Genomic DNA, 19,722 nt, shown 5'->3' on the forward strand with positions numbered 1-19,722 from the left:
TTACCCTGCTATTCTTGGCCACAGTTTTGTTTTAAAGCATTTGCAGTTATTTCTGGGGAATGTTTTTGGCCGCATCAAAAAAAAAAAAAAAGATCAGTCAGGTTAAAAATTGTTTCAGTTTTAGATATGGCTGCACTTGTGTGTTATAATCAAATTACTTTTTCCATTCATTTTTAGAGCAGGTAAAAGGGGGAAAAAAAACAGGATAAATGCGTGACCATTTGAATGGTATCAATTGTAATCTGGATCAGGTCACGTAAATAAACAGACATGCCTGGCACCACTGAAAGAAAAAGTATCAAACATGAATGATTAACAGAGAACATTTACCATCTATTTTAGGCAGATATTCGCCTTCCAGGTAGAATTGTTTTTGCTTAAACTCCAATATGTAGCACAAACCCCAAAGGAGCCGCTGATTGTTAACTGGTTCTTTCCCAAACAGGGCAGGGGCTACCAATCACACAGGTAACAGTCCCATTTGCTCTGGCTCCATTAAACAGTCTAGGACAGGGGTCCCCAACCCCTGGGCTGGGGACCGGTACTGGTCTGTGGCCTGTCAGTCACCAGGCCGCTCTGCCTCCTGTATCCCTTCAGCTACTGCGCATGTGTCGGCTCAGTATAGCAAACCGAGTCAAAGATTTACCTGAAAGCACTTCACTCCATACATGCCAGGCAACAACAGTGCTGATCCCCAGGACCACACAGGGAGATACAGAATTTCATGGGTGGGACAGTGCAGATCCTCAGGGACACTGGTCAACAGGGCTTCCACTGATTCGGCATTATGTTTAAACTATTTCATTATATAGGACAAGGTAATAACCCATGAATGCTCTACAATTATTGATGAGCCATTCCCACAACACCACCGCTATCAACCCCCATTCCTGATGCCACCTCCCCCCACCAACATTTTCTTCCATGAAACTGGTCAAAAAGATTGGGGATTGCTGGTCTAGGGGATGTCTTTAAATTTTATTTGCTTGTAGAACTTGTAACAGGAGAGGGATGGGATACGCCAGACTTTACAGGAGGACACACTCAACTAAATAGAACTTTTGACCAGCCTAAACCAGAAGCAAAGGGCAGGGCCAGAACAGAAAATCATTAGAAACTGCCTCAGGCATAGCTACAGTTGGCACCCCAGGAGGACACAATAACTAAACCCTGGGTCAGTACTCCCAAAATCCCAGGACAGTGGCACATTCTCCCAGCTTCCACCAGGCATTATCCAGACTGAACAGAATAGGCTAGGTGGGACTTTGAGTGAGACCCCAGCAGGTAGTGCCCGGCGTCTCCATCCCTATAACAAGAAAAAAAATGAGGTTGAAGGATTATAAGAGGTGCATGAAAGTCAGCCAGCCCCCAGTCTGATGTACTCACCCTCCAGTCTGTCACCAACCAAGTAGACCTGTCTCTTGGTACAAAGAACAGGGGTTTAGTTGACACACATTTGCAAACGCATGTGAAAGCTGCAGAGCCACTTCACGGCACCCTGTTAAATCTGCAGTCCTAATTTAGTGTCTCCACACTGGAAGCACATGGCTGCTAATGGATGGATGGAGGAACAGGTGAGAGATAGACAGCCCAACCTCCCCCAACCCACCCTCATCCGTGACTGGTCTGTTGTCTCAAAACTCAAATAACTAAGGGGCTGGCTGACTTTCATGCACCTCTTCTAATCCTTCAACCTCATTTTTTTTTTATTATGCAGACTGAATCCTTAGCTCCAAACGAAATTAGGAATAGGCCGCCCAGCTCTGCCACAGTTGGGACGTCGATGACAGTCAGCCTGTAAGGCGGGTGGTTAGGGGGGTAGGCGGGTGGTTCCCCCATGTTCCCCTCCTTCATTGAGTGCCAAGCAAGAGGCCTACCCCAGTGCGGGTTCTTCTGGTCTATGCTAGGCACCTGTAACAGGATCACTCTGCCCTACACATGGGGTATCTTTACTTCTGTGCCATTTTCATCAACGTCCTGGGACAAGGCTGAGGTTTCCGTGGGGGAATACTCCACCTTAAGGCGTGTCTTTGCTTTTAGAGATGAACGTACACCATATAGACTGGCACTATAACTGTTCTCCAGTTAACTCTCGGGTCCCTGTGACAATGTACACCTTCTTTGTAGTTTGCATTTAAGAGGGACTTGCAGAGAGTTGTCTACATGCACCCGTCCAGCATATATCACCACTACCTCACTATCCAAGAATGGTATGGGGTCCCACCATGCACCTCACTTAAATCTTCCATACCTGGGCACCTCTTCAGCACAAGTCCACTTCTGTTGCTATGGGAGACAGACCACACATAAAGAGAGTGCCAACAACTCCCTCCAGAACGAGGCTATGCCACCTATCTCAGGCACAGGATCAGTGGGGCAGACCCATAGAAAACTGGCCAAAATGAAGAAGCGGCCAACCCTTTTCTTGGTCTGTCCGTAAACACAAAAAGTCTGACCTCCGAAAGACTCAGTAGTTGCCAGATACACCCGAATCGCACAAACCACATCCAAGGTATGCAAAGCAAATTCCTTGGGATGAGCCGGCTTGGGACGCAAGGAAGGAAACACAATGTCCTCATTGAAATGAAAGTCAGACAGCTTTGGGCAGGAATGATGGACAGTGACGAAGAACCATTTTATCCCTAAGGACCACTAAATAGGGACTGCGACAGGATAATGCTGCTAATTCCAATACCCTGTGGGCCAAGGTAATAGCCACCAAGAATGTCACCTTCTGGGATAACGTAGGTAAGGTAATCTCCACAATAGTCTAAAATGGAGGTTTCTGGAGAACCAAAACTACCAAATTTAAATCCCATGGCAGCAAAAAAAAAAATGTATTAGGTGGCGCCACATGTTGAACCCCCTGAATGAAGGTACGAACTAAAGATTGCGTGGCTAGAAGTCAGTGAAAGAAGGATTGCCATGGCAGACACCTGGCCCTTGATGGTACTCAAGGCCAACTTCTGATCAATGCCCTTTTGAAGAAAGGTTAAGGTCTAAGCCACAGAAAAAGATTAAGGATGAGCACCAATCGAATCACACCAAGAAATGTACGCTTTCCACATACGATGGTATATATTACTGGAAGACTGCTCCCTCGCCTTCAACATAGTAGGGATCACTGATCCAGACAGACCTCTAACCCTCAATACCTGGCTTTCAATAGCTAAGCCATTAAAACCAGCGACTGTAAAGCAGTATGGTAGATCAGCCCTTGGGACAACTGGTCTTCTCTGAGAGGAAGCCCCCAAGGGATGTTTACTGCCACCAGGATGATTGGAAGATCCTCACTCTTGATTCCTTGCAGAAACTGCAGAAGAAGCCTTAGCAGAGGATACTGGCTCTACTGTGGCCCTTGGACACCTGCGGCGTCTGTCAGAGGACCCCGTGACCTCATCACAAACTTCAGTATCCTCCTGTGGACCCGAACCTGCTAAAGGAGCTGCATGTAAGACTGTGCAAACAGAACTGTCTTTAAGGTGGATACCACCAGACAACCTTTATGCAAAATGGGAGAGAGAATCTGCGTAACAGCAGCCGGTGAATCATGGACTGTGGTCCCTGAAGTTTGTGCAGAGGAAGTAACACCCTGGTCGGAAATAGAATCAGACCGAGGTAAATCAATTCCATGGACTGGGATAGGGGGGACCTTAGGTAGTTCAGACATCACCTGAACCTTTGGAGAAATTAAATCCACACAAGGAGACTCAGAACCTAAAAAAACTGAAAAGGACAAACTTTGTCCCCTTTCTGGGTACCCCCAAATAAACGCTTTGTGGATCTCCTTGACGCTCTCCAAAGAAGTCCACGGGGCTGGACACCAGCGAAGATGCCCCCCCCACCCTAATAATGGGTGAGGGCAGACCTTTATGCTGAAGGAGTCTTGTCTGCTGGTCCGGGGAAGCTAGATCTAGGTTTACCAGACCAAGTTGGCTAGGAACCTCCCAGGGAAGATTTAAAAAGACCCATTTCCCTTATTCTCCGTCCCAGAAGCATGAAATAATTTTCTATAGGATGAGGATGGCGGCCCCCGTCTCCGGCGAGGCTCCTTCCCTTTTCTTGACTGTGACAGGAGGGTACTCTTCCCCCCCCTGCGATACCCTTAATGATATCAACCAGGGTAGCCCCAAACAAGTGATCGATGATCAATGAGAGCTTTTTTAGAGGCTTGGTCTGCAGACTAATCCTTAAGCCACAGCACGCGCCTAAGCACCACCGCTCAAACAAAGTTTGGACAGCACAGGAGCTGTATCCAAAGCTGCATCACAAATAAACTACAGCCCATGGACCAACAGATCTGCTAAATCAACATAAGCAGTGGGAGCCTGCTCACCCCCAGGCCCTGGCGCAAAAGCTTGGCCCATACAGTTAGGGTCTGAGACACCAGGGCTGAAGCAAAGACTGGCCGCAATGCCGAACCAGCAATAGTAAACCTTCTGCGTGCCACAGCCTCCACTTTCCCATCAGCTGGGTCCTTAAAGGATAGGGGATTCCTCTACTGGGATCATGGTTGCTTTAAGCAACCTGGAAACAGAAAGGTCCACCCACTGGTGGACTAGCCAACTTTTTTAAAAGGGACTCCTCAAAAGGGTAACGTACAGCAAAACATTTTGGCTGTTCCCATTCCTTACAGGAAAGCCTGTCAAAGTAAGGTACAGAAGGAAACACCTTTGGAGTACAATTTGACTTGTGCATGCATACCAAATCACAGAGCCATATACACAGAGCTATATTAGCCGCATCCTCCATTTTTAAAGTCTCACACACTGCAGTGATGGAGTCTACATGCTCTTTTTTATTCGCTGCTGCAACCATGGAGGAATCATCCTCACAATCGGATGGATCAGGGGGTGTGATGTCAAGTCCCCCTGGATGGGCCGTGTCCACGGCGGCATCAGGCTCAGAATCAGATGAGACAGCCTGTGCAGGGAACGCTTCCCCCTGGGCCTTTGCCCACACGCCACCTCCTGCCGGGACATGCAGGACCGCCGTCAGTGCAACAATGGGAAGCTGGGGTTCCAAGGGAACGGCCACCTCCATGAGGGGGTCAGTGGGGGAGAGGTGCCCCTGAGGCTCCATAAGGAAAGGAAGATATTGCAGTAAAAAAACAATCTTTTGGCACCACAAAAGGATCCCCTCAAGGCTCAGGGTACCCATCAGCCGATAGAGGGAGACAGATAACAGAGATCCCCAAAGACGAACCTACCGACCGGAGTGCTGAGAATTCGAACCCAGCATCATCAGGGAGGAGGGAGGAGCTTTAACATCCCCATGAGGCTTCAGTTGTCTCCAGCAACTCCCAGACTAAGGGAAAATGGCCCCCGTGACATCATTCGGCTACACAAACATGGCCGCCAACTGGAGACCAGCCAGACTAAGGGAAAATGGCCACCATCAGCTACAAACACTGAAGCATGCTGCCAGGATCTTTCCTGCACCCTCTGCAAGGGAACCTTCCTGAAGGTAGGACACGTTTAGAGGAGACTCTGCACCGGTCTTTGCACTGGGACCCCCCCCCTGCACTATACCCACACTGCAAACAGCAGGACATGCACCTAGGGGTCTCCTACACTGGGAACCCTTCCAGACTACCAAGGAAGGACACACTAGGGATAGCGGGGGGGGGGGGGGGGAGACCCCAGGGGTCTCGGCTGCATTCTTTGCCCTTAGACCCCCCCACCAGACTCTAGGTCCAGACAGAGGGGGAATGGGAGAAAGGGAAAGCCCAGCTCAATGAGGGATTTAAGGATGGGAGGAGAGAAGCAGCAGACAAGCAGCAGAGAGAAGCAGCAGACAAGTCCGACTGTACCCGCGTCCACCCCCAAAGAAAACCACAAAAAGGGGAGAGGGAGGACTGGACTTACCCATCCATGGTGCGGGTAATGCTCCAGACAGAACTCCTCGCCACCGAAGTAGGGGAGCTCTCGGCCAAGGGACCTCTGCGACTCAGACCCAAGTCTGGTCGTATGCGACCCTGCAAGATGGTTAGCTCGAAGGCCAGCCTCTGTCTTTGAGGCTATGTCACGGCCAACCTACCATGTAGCTTCGGTCTGCACAGACTGGCTGGCTAGACTGGGGGGGGGGGCCACTAGATCTAGATTATCCAGCCAATCACCCAGCCCGGCAGTTGATTGTAGATCTCCCAAGAGAAAAAAAAAAAAAAAAGATGCAAGGAAGGAGAAAATTGCTAGGACCAGAGATCCCAGCCAGGAGCCTAGGTCCTTACTCCTGACTAGACAGAGTAAAACTGGATTACCTAGAGCAGAGAGGGGGGGATGAATGAAAGAGCAATAAGAAATTGAGTGTTCTTGTTCATTTGCTATATATAAAAAAGTGTGATAAAGGCAGAAATACACTATACCATTTGGGTTGTATCGCCTTCTCTAGTTTGTGGGAGCACACTTGAAGCCATTAACGGTTGTGTTTCAGAAGAAGCTCCAGATTACTACACAATAACCAGTTGCATAAAATTGATTTATAGGGTCCATATTCCATACATGGAACAGACTTTTTCCTTTGGCCAATCACCTTAGGAGGTAGTACTACCTGTCAGCTGGTGGGAAGAAGGTTCATGTTTGATGAAGTGGCCATAGGTTATATGGGCCAGCCAGTTCTGATGGCTGGGTCAGAGGTAAGCATTCAGACACCAGTGCTTCCCAAACGTAGCAAATCCAAAAAAGGTCCTGAGTGCCATGGACAGGGTCCATATAATGATTTAGTTGGTCCCTAGGTGGTTCTAAGGTCAGGGAATACCATTCTCTATCCACATGCAGCTCAAACAGGAATGTCTCCCTCCAACTAATATTTGGTACCAATGGACAACACAAACTCCTGTGCTTGGGAATGGGCCCCAGAAGTTAACAGTTGCTTACATTCCCATCCTGGCTAGAATGGATATGCTTCGCCTTGCCCTCTAAAACTGAGGTAGTCTGGATACACTAAAACCATTATACAAAACAGAGGTCACACCGGCTTAGTGCATTATCGCAACATTTCTTTCATTAGTAAAACGGTGGTAAGTATTTTACTCACAAACCGACAGGTGCATCAGAGCTTATAACAAAACAGCAACTTCCAGTTCACAATACATTTCATGACATAATGGGACAAATGGAAATTCAACAGGCCAATGTGCTTTCTTGCCTTTTGGGGGAAGAGGCAAGTCCTTGAAAACGCATTAGCCTGTTGGATCAGCAATGCAGTGTAGTTGGATCAGCAATGCAGTGCATCAGCATTGCAAATATGCAACAAGCATTTTTCAGGAAAGGAAAGGAGGAGGTATTTTCCACCGGATCAACCACAGTCATTTGGGAACTGCAAACCTTGTATTTCCATTGCCTTAATGCACCTTATCACCAAATTCACCACAAGGAAAATTGGTGCAGTCCTGTGACTAAATAAATTCTATCAAAAAGATTAAAGACCTCCCAGATAGTCACAGAGGGACACACAGGTTTACCAAAAAGGAACTTTTATTAAAGATAATTGAAAAATTAACACCAACATGACCTTCACCAAACAAAATTAAAAAAAGGCGATGTCATTAAAAACTAGGATAGGGCAGCTGCCCTATCCTAGTTTTTAATGACAACGTTGACCTTTTTTATATTGTCTGGTGAAGGTCATATTGGTGTGAATTTTTCAAACTGTTATCTTTAATAAAGTTCCTATTTTGTAAACCTGTGTGTCCCTCTGTGACTATCTGGGAGGTCTTTATCTCCAATCTTTTTGATACAGTTTTTCACGAAAGGCCAATACAGCAGCCTTCATGATTTTTCAAATTCAATTGGTGAAAAGGCTTTATAAATGTATGTTTTCCCAATGAATCATTTGGGTTAAAAACCTCTTCCCTTTTAGAGAAACCCAGGAATAGGACCACAAATGTATTGCTCAATATGAAGAGTGATATCACAGATTAATGAGGCAGCCTAATTAAAGCCTCAACTATCACAAAAACTCTTGTACACATCTACAGATAGGACTGTGCGATAGGCTGTGACTGAAAGTTTTCTCCAAATGTCAACTCATCACAACCATTTATACTTGACAAATTTCAGACCAAATTTTGCGACCCATCCATACCCAAAAACCAAACTGACGGGATGTAATCAAAGCTTTATTAAGTTTGCTTGAAAAGGAAAACAAAAATTTCCAACAGAATATGGCCAGTTCAGATACAAAACCAAAAAATGAAAACTGTTCCAAGCAAAACAAAATACATATGCACTTTAATAATTTACAGGTACAAACTAATGAAAAATACAATTTCACAAAAAAAAATTGTAAACATTTTTTTTGCACACTTGTCAGTCCATTTTTCTTCTTTTTGGCAAAGTGCTCTTCTGATGACAAATAAATTAACAAACAACTAAGTTTGGACTAATTCCAGACAGTACAAAGAAAAAATAGACACGTGAGAACTTAGTGGCGCTGTAAGCTGAACCCAATAATACTTACATAACGAGGGGCAGCGACGTGGTCAACAAAACCGGATGTGCATTTGTGTGTATAGTGACCCTTTTACTGAATAGTACAAGCGTCATGTGTACTTCAGTATGGAAAGTTGATATAAAAATAACTAATGATCTTAATTATATTTTATACACAATAAATGACTCAGTTTTACCCAAAGCATTTACATTCTTGGAGGAAAGGTTGAGGAAAAGTTTATGCGTGACTTATAGGTAGTTGCGCCATGGAGTGAGGCAGCATTGACGGGAGCCCAAGAGCTGTCGGTGAATGAGCTGAAGGGGGAAAAAAAAAAAAAAAAAAAAGGAGTTAATTTTATTATGATACAGGAGTAGTACATTTTTAAAATGTTGTGAACATGAGGGGAAAAAAAAAAAAAAAAGTATAAAAACAGATTCAGTGGACTAAATTCTGCCTAGACATATAAACAAGGATTTAAAAAAGTACCATAGTGATCCATTTTCACCAGAAGGCAGCATTGCACGTGAAATCCAATTTTTAATAACAGTTCTGGTGAAGCCAAGATATATGTTCAAGAACCCTGAGAATCACTAGCATTGAGATAGAGGATAGACAAACATAGGTAAAAGCATCACACCGTATGACCAAAAAGTATGTTGACACCTCTCCGCAATACGTTCAGGTGTTCCAGTGTGATGTAGCACCCTACAACGTAGGTGCTAGGTAACGTATAGTGGGCCTTGGCTGCCTAACAACAGGGTCATGATTTTCAGCTGGGCTGTCATGTCTCCCAGGTGTGACTGCTGAGGGGGGAGTTTCCCCACTGGCCCCATGAGAGGATTTTCATTGGGCAGTGGAGGAAACCCAATCAGTGGCTCATTCAGGCTTGTATCTACTTCCTTTGGTGGGAAGCAGAGTCCCAGGAGGGAGAGTTCGGCTGTCTCTCCTCCTGTCAGAAGGATTGGGTGTCTCAGGTGGCTTGCCTGAGAGTCCAGAGAGTTGAGCTGCAGAGAGGATGTGCCGAAGACCAGCGGAGAAAGAGGGGGTTCAGTTCCAGGAAAGCATTCCAAGTTTGTGAGTACTGTGAACTGCCCCCCTGGGGGTCTGCCTGGCTTAGAGGGGACCACTCTGGTGAAGGTCCCAGGGATCTAGGAGCTAGCTAGCTAGCAGTAAAAGGGTGCCTAGTCAGAGGATGTTCAAACATACAACAGGAGGGTGGAGGTGAGGAGAGGGGCAGTGGGTCACGCGAGTAGCAGTTGGCACTCTGAAAACTGGTAAAGAACGGCTTATTTTTATAAAAAAACCAAAAAAAAACACAGGGGTACACAGGGTTATTAAACAGACTGTAGACAGGTTATGAAACTTTAAATGAAACTACAGCAGCAGGAAGGGAGGGGCAGGCACCGACACAGGAGCAGAAAGGCAGGGAGGGAGGGAGGGAGGGGGGGGAGACAAGACAGAGGAGGAGAGGAGGGCTACGGATGACGGCAGCACGTAGACTGACCATGGTGTCAGGTCTTAGCAGCCATGGTATACAGTGGTCAGTTTACAGAGGGTAGGACAAAACCAGGGAAGGATCGGCCAGGTAATTTTAGGTGATAGAAGGGGCCAAATTACAAAGCACTGTGCTGTAGAACATGCTTTAAGGGAACAGGATCAATATTTTTTTAGGTTAGGAAAAGCTTTAAAAATGTATTCTGCCGTTTCCCCTTTAAAAATACTCAAAATAATTATAATGACTAAGCCCCTCCCCTTAAAGACATTGTCAAAAAGGGGCGGAGCATGTGTGACCTTAAAATGATGAGCCCCCCCCCTTGAAAAAAGTTCTGCGGACACCCATGTCAGCATTCAAATCCTGAAATACAGTCATACTAGGTATGCCAAGCGATATCGATATTCATCAATGACTTGCAGGGGGCAATTTATATAAACTGGAATAACCAAACTGCTCAGGGTTTTGTATCAGCCTGAAAAAGTCACCACTAAACATTGTTGTTGGCCAATGTATCGCTAAGTACACACTCCCATACACATGGCCAATAAGTAGTCCCCGGCAGTAGCTTACCATCCATGTAACTGTGCAGAGCGGTCAGCATGGGCCCATCTTGAGGTACGTATGCAGAGTAGGTCATTTCCTCCATCATAGGTGGGGAAAGCCTTGAGGATTGAATGGCTGTAATCGGCGCGGTTGAGGAATGAGTAGGACTAACGTGTTTCTTGTGGCGTGCTCTACAGTTCTGAAACCAGACCTGGAAGAGACAATGTGGTACAAAAAACGATTATCCTAAGCATATCAACATTTTATAGCAATTACCAGCACAGGAGGAAGAGGGGATATCTTCCAATAAGGAATTCCCTTATTTTTAAGGGCGATTTCCACTTGTTTCCCATTGTGTGTCTGGGGAGAGGAAGCAAGGGAAAATCTCACATAGATGGCAATTAAGTTACAGGTTCTAACCCTTCCGCTCAGCCAATTTTGGCTGGAATTACACTGTAGAGATATGCAGTCAGCCCTGGGCATTGACATGGAATGTGAACCTCTCTTCCCCCCCCCCCCCCCCCCCCATTTTTAAAGCCATTACAAAACCTCACCTGTATTACACGTCTGCTTAGACCCGTCCTTTCAGACAATTTCTGTAGCGTCTGTGCATCCGGATTGTTGTCCTGGGCAAACTGTGCTTGCATAACCTAAAAATGCACAATATATACAAATCAATAACCACAGCTAAATCATACCTCTAGTGAAATTATATACAAAAAGGTTACCCTAATGCATGGCAATAAAGAAAATCCTACACTAACAGCAGCAAGCCAAGAGAAATTTGCTCAAATTATAGAAATGATTGACTTCCATGGAACACTGCCCCCTGCTGGACAAACTGGGAAATACAAGACTACACCTTTCTATCAAAAAGTTTCAGTTACGCTTTTTTATGGCACATTTGTTTAAACAATACTCCGTTCAGGTTTATGATAGGTTGTATCGCCCTTTACAAATGTAGTGTAACCCCTGGATGGGCCGCAGTAGATTTCCACAGGCTCTTTCCAAAAATCAGTGCAAGGCAGGAAAGAAAAAAAAATATATAAATTCTCAGGGCTCCAGACTATTTAACAGCAAGTAGGAGGGTGCTACACAAGGCAATGACAGCATGCGCTGGCACACGGGTCTCAAACAATGGCCATCCAGCTGTTAAGGAACTACAATTCCCATCATGCCTAGTCATGTCTGTGAATGTCAGAGTTTTACAATGCCTCATGGGATGTGTAGTTCCGCAACAGCTGGAGGGCCGTAGTTTGAGGATCCCTTAGCTGCTAGCAGGTGTATAAAACAAACATGATCATTATGTCTACAAGATCACTTGCTCAGGAACTAGGCCGATTGGGTCCCGATCATTAGAGAAGACCTTGATCTTTCGCCCCATCTATGCTCAAAATGCAGAATCTTATTCTAACTGTCCATGATAACTCTTGCAGGCTCAGTCAGCCTATAATCCCCCCCCCCCCCACGCGATAAAGCGGCATAGATTTGTATTGAAAGGGTCTGTACAGATCTAGAAACACAAAATTCTACATTTGTTGCATAATCATGTCCCTTAGGCCTTATTTAGCCTAAAATTTCAGCTAAGCCGTTCCAATAGACTTTAAAGCAAGCCTGTAGAGATCCAAACTTTTCTGCACCTTATGGATGTGTACATAATGTTAATTGCTACAGGTAGGTTTCACACACACAGTACGTTTTTTGTTCTGCATTTACCGTTATTTAAAAAAAAAAACTAACAAAAATTTCCCGTTATGCTGATCAAACTGATTTTATGAAACATTCTGAAGCCATACATTTACCGTAACTTAATTTACATATTTAAAACTGCATTTGTAAAACCACAATATCAAAAGGATCTCAGTAGTTGTGGTCAAGTTAAGTTCCACCAATATTACCAACTCAAATCACTTGGAACGTTGTGCGGCACAATTACAGGATTTACATATTTTTACATTATGTGACAAGCTGGAACTTAGGACTTATTCATTGAGCCACGGACACGTTCCGCCTGCCTCAAAACAAGAACTTACTTGGAGCTGGTCCGCTGTGAAGCTGGTACGAGCCCTTTTAGCCGGTTTTGGTTGATTAAGATCTTGCTCTGTCAACAAAGCCCCTTCCACACTGACACGGTTCCCTGCAAGGAGGGGGGAAATAAATCTAATTACCATTTTTCTGCATTGCATAATAAAATAGAGAAAAGCAGAGGTCCTGGACACCATAGAATCCCATAGATGAGGCTTCCTAGTTTAGCATATAGAATAAACCATTTTAAAATTAAAACCATTTAAAATGTAATAAAAGTTTGAATGCTTTAGAAATCTTCTAAATTTCTGCATTAAAAAAGACTCTGCATTAAAAAAGACTCCTAAAATGTCATCTGATCCTTACTCAAAAATTTAATTTTACCTAACAAATGCCAATCACATGCTACATTAACAGGTCTCTATGGAGCAAATGTATCAAGATATTTAGTGAACTATTAGGTAAACTACCATATGGAAAATCATTAAAAAAAGGTGGGCAACCCATCGAGGGGAGACAACCAGCCATGCCACACATGTGGAAAAAAGTAAAAAGGTTATCTTGTGAAAAAAGGTCAGCAACAATGTGGTCTTCCTTTATTAAATCACATAAATACAGCTGTACAACAGCCAACACATTTTGGCCGTTCGGCCTTAATCATGGCTTAAAGGTTACCTGTACCACTACCTACAATTCTGTTGACATGCAGTGTAGCCCAAAGGATTTCAGAGGAACTCAGAAAAGGAGATATTGGAAGAATTTTAAAGACTAGGCTCATACTGTAATATATATATATATATATATATATATATATATATACATACATACATACACACATACATACACACACACACACACACACACACTACTACTTTCCCCAGGAGATCCTACAAAAGATTGATGCAAGGGCCTGCAATTCCCATTATACAATGGCTGCAGGCCAGCAAGACTTCCCAAAAGAACATACAAGCATGGAAATGTTCACATACAGGAATTTGGCAAAAATACAGTACATTCAGAAAGTATTCACAGCGCTTCACTTTGTCCACATTTTTACGTTACAGCCTTATTCCAAAATTAATTACATTCATTATTTTCTTTAAAGTCCTACAAATACCCCATAATGACAACATGACAAAAAGTTTGAAATCTTTGCAAATTTATTAAAAAAAAAAAAAAAAAAAAAAAAACACACCATGTAGACAAGTATTCACAGCCTTTGCTGAATACTTTGTTGCTGTTGAAGCACCTTTGGCACCAATTTAAGCCTCAAGTCCGAGTATGATGCTACAAGCTTGGCACACCTATTTTCAGGGGAGTTTGTCTCATTCTGCTTTGCAGGACCATCAGGTTGAATGGGGAGTGGCGGTGCACAGCTATTTTCAGATCTCTCCAGAAATGCTCAAATCGTGTTCAAGTCTGGGCTCTGGCTGGGCCGCTCTGACATTTACAGAGTTGTCCTGTAGCCACTCCTTCGTTATCTTGGCTGTGTGCTTAGGGTCGTTGCCCTGTTGGAAGATTAATCTTCACCCTAGTCTGAGGTCAAGAGCGCTCTGGAGCAGGTTTTCATCATGGATGGCTCTTTACATTGCTGCATTAATCTTTCCCTCCATCCCGACTAGTCTTCCAGTCCCTGCCGCTGAAAAACATCCCCACAGCATGATGCTGCCACCACCATGTTTCACTGTAGGGATGGTATTGGCCAAGTGATGAGCGGCGCCTGCTTTCCTCCAGACATGACTTGCCATTCAGGCTTAATAGTTCAATCTTTGTTTCATCGGATCAGAGAATTTAGTTTCTCATGGTCTGATTATCTTTCAGGTGGCTTTTGGCAAACTCCAGACGGGCTGTCATGTGCCTTTTACTAAGAAGTGGCTTCCTTCTGGCCACTGTACCATACAAGCCTAATTGGTGGAGTGCTGCAGAGATGGTTCTTCTATAAGGTTCTCCTTTCTCCACAGAGAAACGCTGGAGCTTAGTCAGTGACCATCGGGTTCCTGGTCACCTCCCTGACTAAGGCCCTTCTTCCCCCAATTGCTCAGTTTGGTTTGGCCAGGGGGGCCCGCTCTAGCAAGACTCCTGGTGGTTCCAAACATCTTGCATTTATGGATAATGGAGGCCACTGTGCTCATTTGGACCTTCAATGCTGCTGAAACTTCTGTATTCTTCCCCAGATCAGTACCTCAATACAATCCTGTCTTGGAGGGCTACAGACAATTCCTTGGACTTCATGGCTTGGTTTGTGCTCCGACATGCACTGGTAACTGTGGGACCTTATATAGACAGGTGTGTGCTTTTCAAAATCATGTCCAATCAACTGAATTTACCACAGGTGGACTCCAAGTTGTAGAAACATCTTAAGGATTATCAGTGGAAACAGGATGCACCCAAGCTCAATTTTGAGTGTCATGGCAAAGGCTGAATACTTATGTACATGGGATTTTTTCTTTTTAATACATTTGCAAAGATTTCAAACAAACTTCTTTCACATTGTCATTATGGGGTATGGTCTGTAGATTTTTGAGGAAAATAATTTAATTTTGAAATAGGGCTGTAACAAAAAATATGGAAAAAGTGAACCCCTGTGTGTGAATACTTTCCAGATGCACTGTATATCTACTAGTTAATGAACCAGTTTGATCGAGAGCAACAAAGTATGTGTGGTAAAAGTCACCGGCCAATAGAAGGAGGCTCTACAAACTTTGCCCCCCCATTCAATGGCCCCCATTTGTTCTATTTAAAAACATAGTTTTCATTCCTTCCTTCCTTCTACTCCCCGTCCTTTGTTGAAGCTCAATGCTGCCGATCACCTAACGCACAGGTTTCCAACCTTTTAACCTTTCTGGGGCCACATTGGAAGAAGAGGAATTATCTTGGGCCACATAAAATACACCAACAATAAGGAGAGGTGATGAGCAGAAAATTTTGGGCCAATCACAAGTTACCTTTCACCAATATAGATACTCTATATCAGTCTATCTAAACAAACTGTTTTTGATAGAGTGGAAGAGGTTTTACTTTGGGAAACTAAAAATGTAGAAAAGTCCAGTAAAGAGATACTTTTTTTCAGCCCGCATCTGTAAATTAATTTTTACAAACAAAAAACCCATACCCAAACATTCTTTAATGTATAATTGTGTTGGGCCGCATGCAGCCAGTGGGCCATAAAGTTGGACACCCCTGTCCTACAGTCTTTTAAAACCAATTGTCTACATGCACGCCGACTGCATGGCAATTCGATGGGTAGGCTTCCTTATGGCTACAACACTGAACATTACTGGGTAATGTCAACTTGAGACACAGGAAAAGTGGGAGACAAGGACAGAATGTTTTCACCATAAAGAGAAAGTATAAGAGAAAGTGCCTGAACAACGATCTCCATGGCAGAATCAATGGGGATTGTTTTAAAGAATTAAAAAAAGATTGAAATTGAATTACACTAAAATGTTAATTATACAAGATTTTGGTTATTCGGTTTACGAATACTTTAAACAAAACATTTTTATTAGAAAAGGCTAGGAACATCTTTTAAGGCCTTTTTTTTATATCAGGACCTAAGCATATTAGTAGATTTTCGTACAAAAATTCACATCAGTACATTTGAGGATTTGACAAAATGATTTAAAGTAGTTGAAAACTACTACTTAACATTCAATTTTGGAATTCATTTGTAATTTCCAGAATTAAAACCACATTGTTAGAATTTTTTTTCCCCCCAGAAAGGATCCTACTCCTAAACTTTATCACTTGTCAAAAATGAACTTTGATTTGATCGCACTAATGGTTAGGAAATCAACTTGTTCCTGAAATGAAAGTTTTTGAACAAAATTTTTTCTATTGTATGGCTAGCTTTAGAGGAAGTTTTAGTAACCGCAAGAAACTTCCCAAAAGGTTCAGAAACTTATAACTGTATTCAGGCAGAAATTGAAAGAGCACCTGTAGACTACAAAAACACACAGCCCTTATATTTTATGAGCTATGAAAGGTTCATTTGGAAGGGGGATGGTGATCTCATTCTACCAGAACATCAAACTCCATCCATAAAAATGTTTGGCATTCTTGCTTGAACACCTTTGCTTGTCAAACCTGTAAGTGGGCATAAACATGCCGAGAGGCAGAGGTGGGCTAGAGCATTGGTGGTCTCCCGCATCACACGGAGAGAAGGAATTTACAATAGACATACAGTAGAGTACCCTGATGGAAGTTTAGCAACTGTTTCCAAAAGAAACATTCGTGACTTTTTGCTAATAAAGCATCTAAACCCAAAACAAAAGGTAACAGAGCAGCTTACCAATCCTTAGATGTTGTGGCTGCACCACCACATTTAAGGACTAGTAGGGTTGAGCATATTACAGTTCTGTTCTGGGGTTGGTTTAGTTCGGATTTAAGGTCCACCATCATACTGGTTTTCCCAGAACATAAAACAAGTGTGGAGGTGAAATTAATCCCATGCAAATGTATTTGTAGATACGTAAAACTTTCCATAGACTAGTAGGGATTCATACGAACATTTTTGTGAAAAATCTCATAATTTAAGGACTTGATGAAATGTTGTTCAAAAGTACTTCAAGTTTGCTTGTAACCTTCCAGTTTGAAAAATAATCGAATGAAAAGCCACATATATACTTGGTTATGAATGTGTTCAAGAAACTATCCTGCTCCTTCAAAATTCTCACCGCTACAGTCAAAAATTATCAGTTTGACCCCACGAATGATTACAAATTGAATGATTGTGCAAATGAAAAAAATTCTACCAGTGTATGGCCAGCTGAACTAATTCTCAGTATTATCTGGCTCTTTCAGGCTAATTGGCAAATGACATAGAAGAGCAAAGACGACACTGGAGTAGAAATGCTTAGGCTTTGATCTTTTAAGTTTTTACTGCAAACTTATTAGGAAAACTACAAAATCCCCAAAAATGTAAAGGCACAAACTACATTGCGTAAACATGCATCTGGATATAAACCTGTGCCTAAAGACTAAAGTTGAAAACTAAATAGATGTACAGTAAAGCCTCTGCCAGACTAATCTTATTTTTTTGGGTTTTTTTTATACTAAATATACCTCTAGAATCAAAAGGCTGGAATTGGGTGCAGGTGGGTATATTATTATTATTTATTATTATACAGGATTTATATAGCGCCAACAGTTTGCGCAGCGCTTAACAAAATGAAGGCAGACATTACAGTTACACTACAATTTGGAACAAAAGGAATCAGAGGGCCCTGCTCGTTAGAGCTTACAATCTAAAAAGGGAGGGTCAATTGATACAAAAGGCAATAGCTGTGGGGGATGAGCTGATGGAGCAAGTGAAACAGCGTTATTAGTTAGTAGCCGGGTAGGCTTCTTTAAAGAGAAGGGTTTTCAGGGATCGTCTAAAGATGGATAGATTAGGGGACAGTCGGACAGATTGGGGTAGAGAGTTCCAAAGAATGGGAGAAGCTCTGGAGAAATCCTGGAGGCGAGCATGGGAAGAGGTGACAAGGGAGCTAGAGAGCAGGAGGTCTTGGGAGGACCGAAGAGAGCGGCTAGGTTGATATTTTGAGATCAGGTTAGTGATGTAGCTGGGGCAGAGTGGTGGATGGCTTTGTAAACTATTGTTAGCACTTTGAATTTTATTTGTTGGGTGAGTGGAAGCCAATGAAGGGATTGGCAGAGAGGGTTGGAGGACACTGAACGGTTGGTAAGGTGGAGAAGTCTTGCAGCAGCATTCATTATGGATTGAAGGGGGGATAATCTATGCAAGGGTAATCCAATGAGGAGGGAGTTGCAATAGTCGAGGCGAGAGATAACCAGGGCGTGAATTAAAAGCTTGGTGGTGTCATTGGTTAAAAAGGGCCGTATTCTAGCAATGTTGCGAAGGTTAAGGCGGCATGATTTGGACAGGGATTGGATGTGAGCCTGAAAGGACAGTGCAGAGTCCAGGGTTACCCCTAGCACCCTGGCATGTGTGGAAGGACTAATAGTTGTTCCATTGATCTTGACAGAGAATTCCGGGAAAGGGGCACGTAGAGGAGGAAATATTATGAGCTCGGTTTTAGATAGATTCAGTTTGAGGAAGTGGTGAGACATCCAGGCTGATATGTCTGTTAGTAGATCAGCGATGCGGGAGGAGACTGATGGGGTGAGCTGAGGGGTAGAGAGGTAGATTTGGGTGTCATCAGCATAGAAATGGTAGTGGAAGCCATGGGAGGCTATTAGCTGACCCAGGGAGGAGGTATAGATTGAGAATAGTAGCGGTCCAAGGACAGAACCTTGGGGAACCCCAACAGTAAGAGGAGTTGCAGAGGAGTAAGTGGAATTGTAAGTGACACTGAAGGTGCGGTGAGATAGGTAAGATTCGAACCAATGGAGAGCACAGTCACGGAGACCGAGCAAACTGAGTTTTTTGAGGAGGAGGGGGTGGTCAACAGTATCAAAGGCAGCAGAGAGGTCCAAGAGTAAGTGTATCGAGTAGGGACCATTGGTTTTTGCTGTTTGTAAGTCATTTGTAAGTTTTAGGAGAGACGTTTCAGTGGAGTGTTGCCGGCGAAATCCAGACTGAAGGGGATCAAGGAGGTTATTCTCAATGAGGTGCTCGCTCAGGCGGTTGTAGACTAAACGTTCAAGGAGTTTGGAAGCAAAAGGGAGTAAGGAGATGGGTCTTAAGTTATTAAGATTGGAGGGGTCTAGTGAGGCTTTCTTTGGTATGGGAGTTACTAGCGCATGTTTTAGAGAGCTGGGGAAGATGCCAGTGGAGAGGGAGAGGTTGAAGATATGAGTTAAAGAGTGTAGGATAGAGTCAGAGGGTGACCGTAGTATTTGAGAAGAAACAGGGTCCAGGGGGCAGGAAGTTAGGTGGGCATTAGAAAATTTTTTAGTAACTTCCTCTACAGTAGTTGGGTTAAACAAGGGAAGTATTGATTGTGCAGGAGGACAAGGTGTGTAAGGTGAGGGAGATATCTTTAGTGAAAAGATCTCTTCACGAATTGTATCAATCTTATTTTTGAAGTGATTGGCAATCTCTTGGGCAGTGAGTAAGTTAGTGGGTGGAGGCAATGGAGGACGAAGTAGAGCGTTGAAGGTCGAAAAGAGTTGACGGGGACTGTGTGAGGGTGTTAATGAGAGTGATAAAGTAGGTCTGTTTGGCAGTGTGGAGGCAGGAACTGTATTTTTGGAGGGCAGATTTAGATTGACTGAAATCTCGCTGTGACTTAGTCTTACGCCACAGGCGCTCAAGAGCGCGA

General features: G+C 43.7%; 1 protein-coding gene across 1 annotated transcript in view; it reads right to left on the reverse strand.

The window, feature by feature from the left end:
• Positions 1 to 8,187: 8,187 nt before the first annotated feature.
• Positions 8,188 to 19,722, reverse strand: part of LHX8 (LIM homeobox 8) — a gene marked incomplete at its 5' end in the record, with an annotated part of 93,545 nt that continues 82,010 nt past the window's right edge. The window contains 4 exons of the mRNA XM_082266362.1: positions 8,188 to 8,747; positions 10,499 to 10,682; positions 11,026 to 11,121; positions 12,505 to 12,608. Of these exons, the coding sequence (XP_082122488.1) occupies positions 8,671 to 8,747; positions 10,499 to 10,682; positions 11,026 to 11,121; positions 12,505 to 12,608 (461 nt within the window). The 3' untranslated portion in view covers positions 8,188 to 8,670. The remainder of the gene's footprint in view (positions 8,748 to 10,498; positions 10,683 to 11,025; positions 11,122 to 12,504; positions 12,609 to 19,722) is intronic.

The sequence above is a fragment of the Pelophylax lessonae genome, assembly GCF_965119305.1.
Source record: "Pelophylax lessonae genome assembly, chromosome: 8".
Classification (NCBI taxonomy): domain Eukaryota; kingdom Metazoa; phylum Chordata; class Amphibia; order Anura; family Ranidae; genus Pelophylax; species Pelophylax lessonae.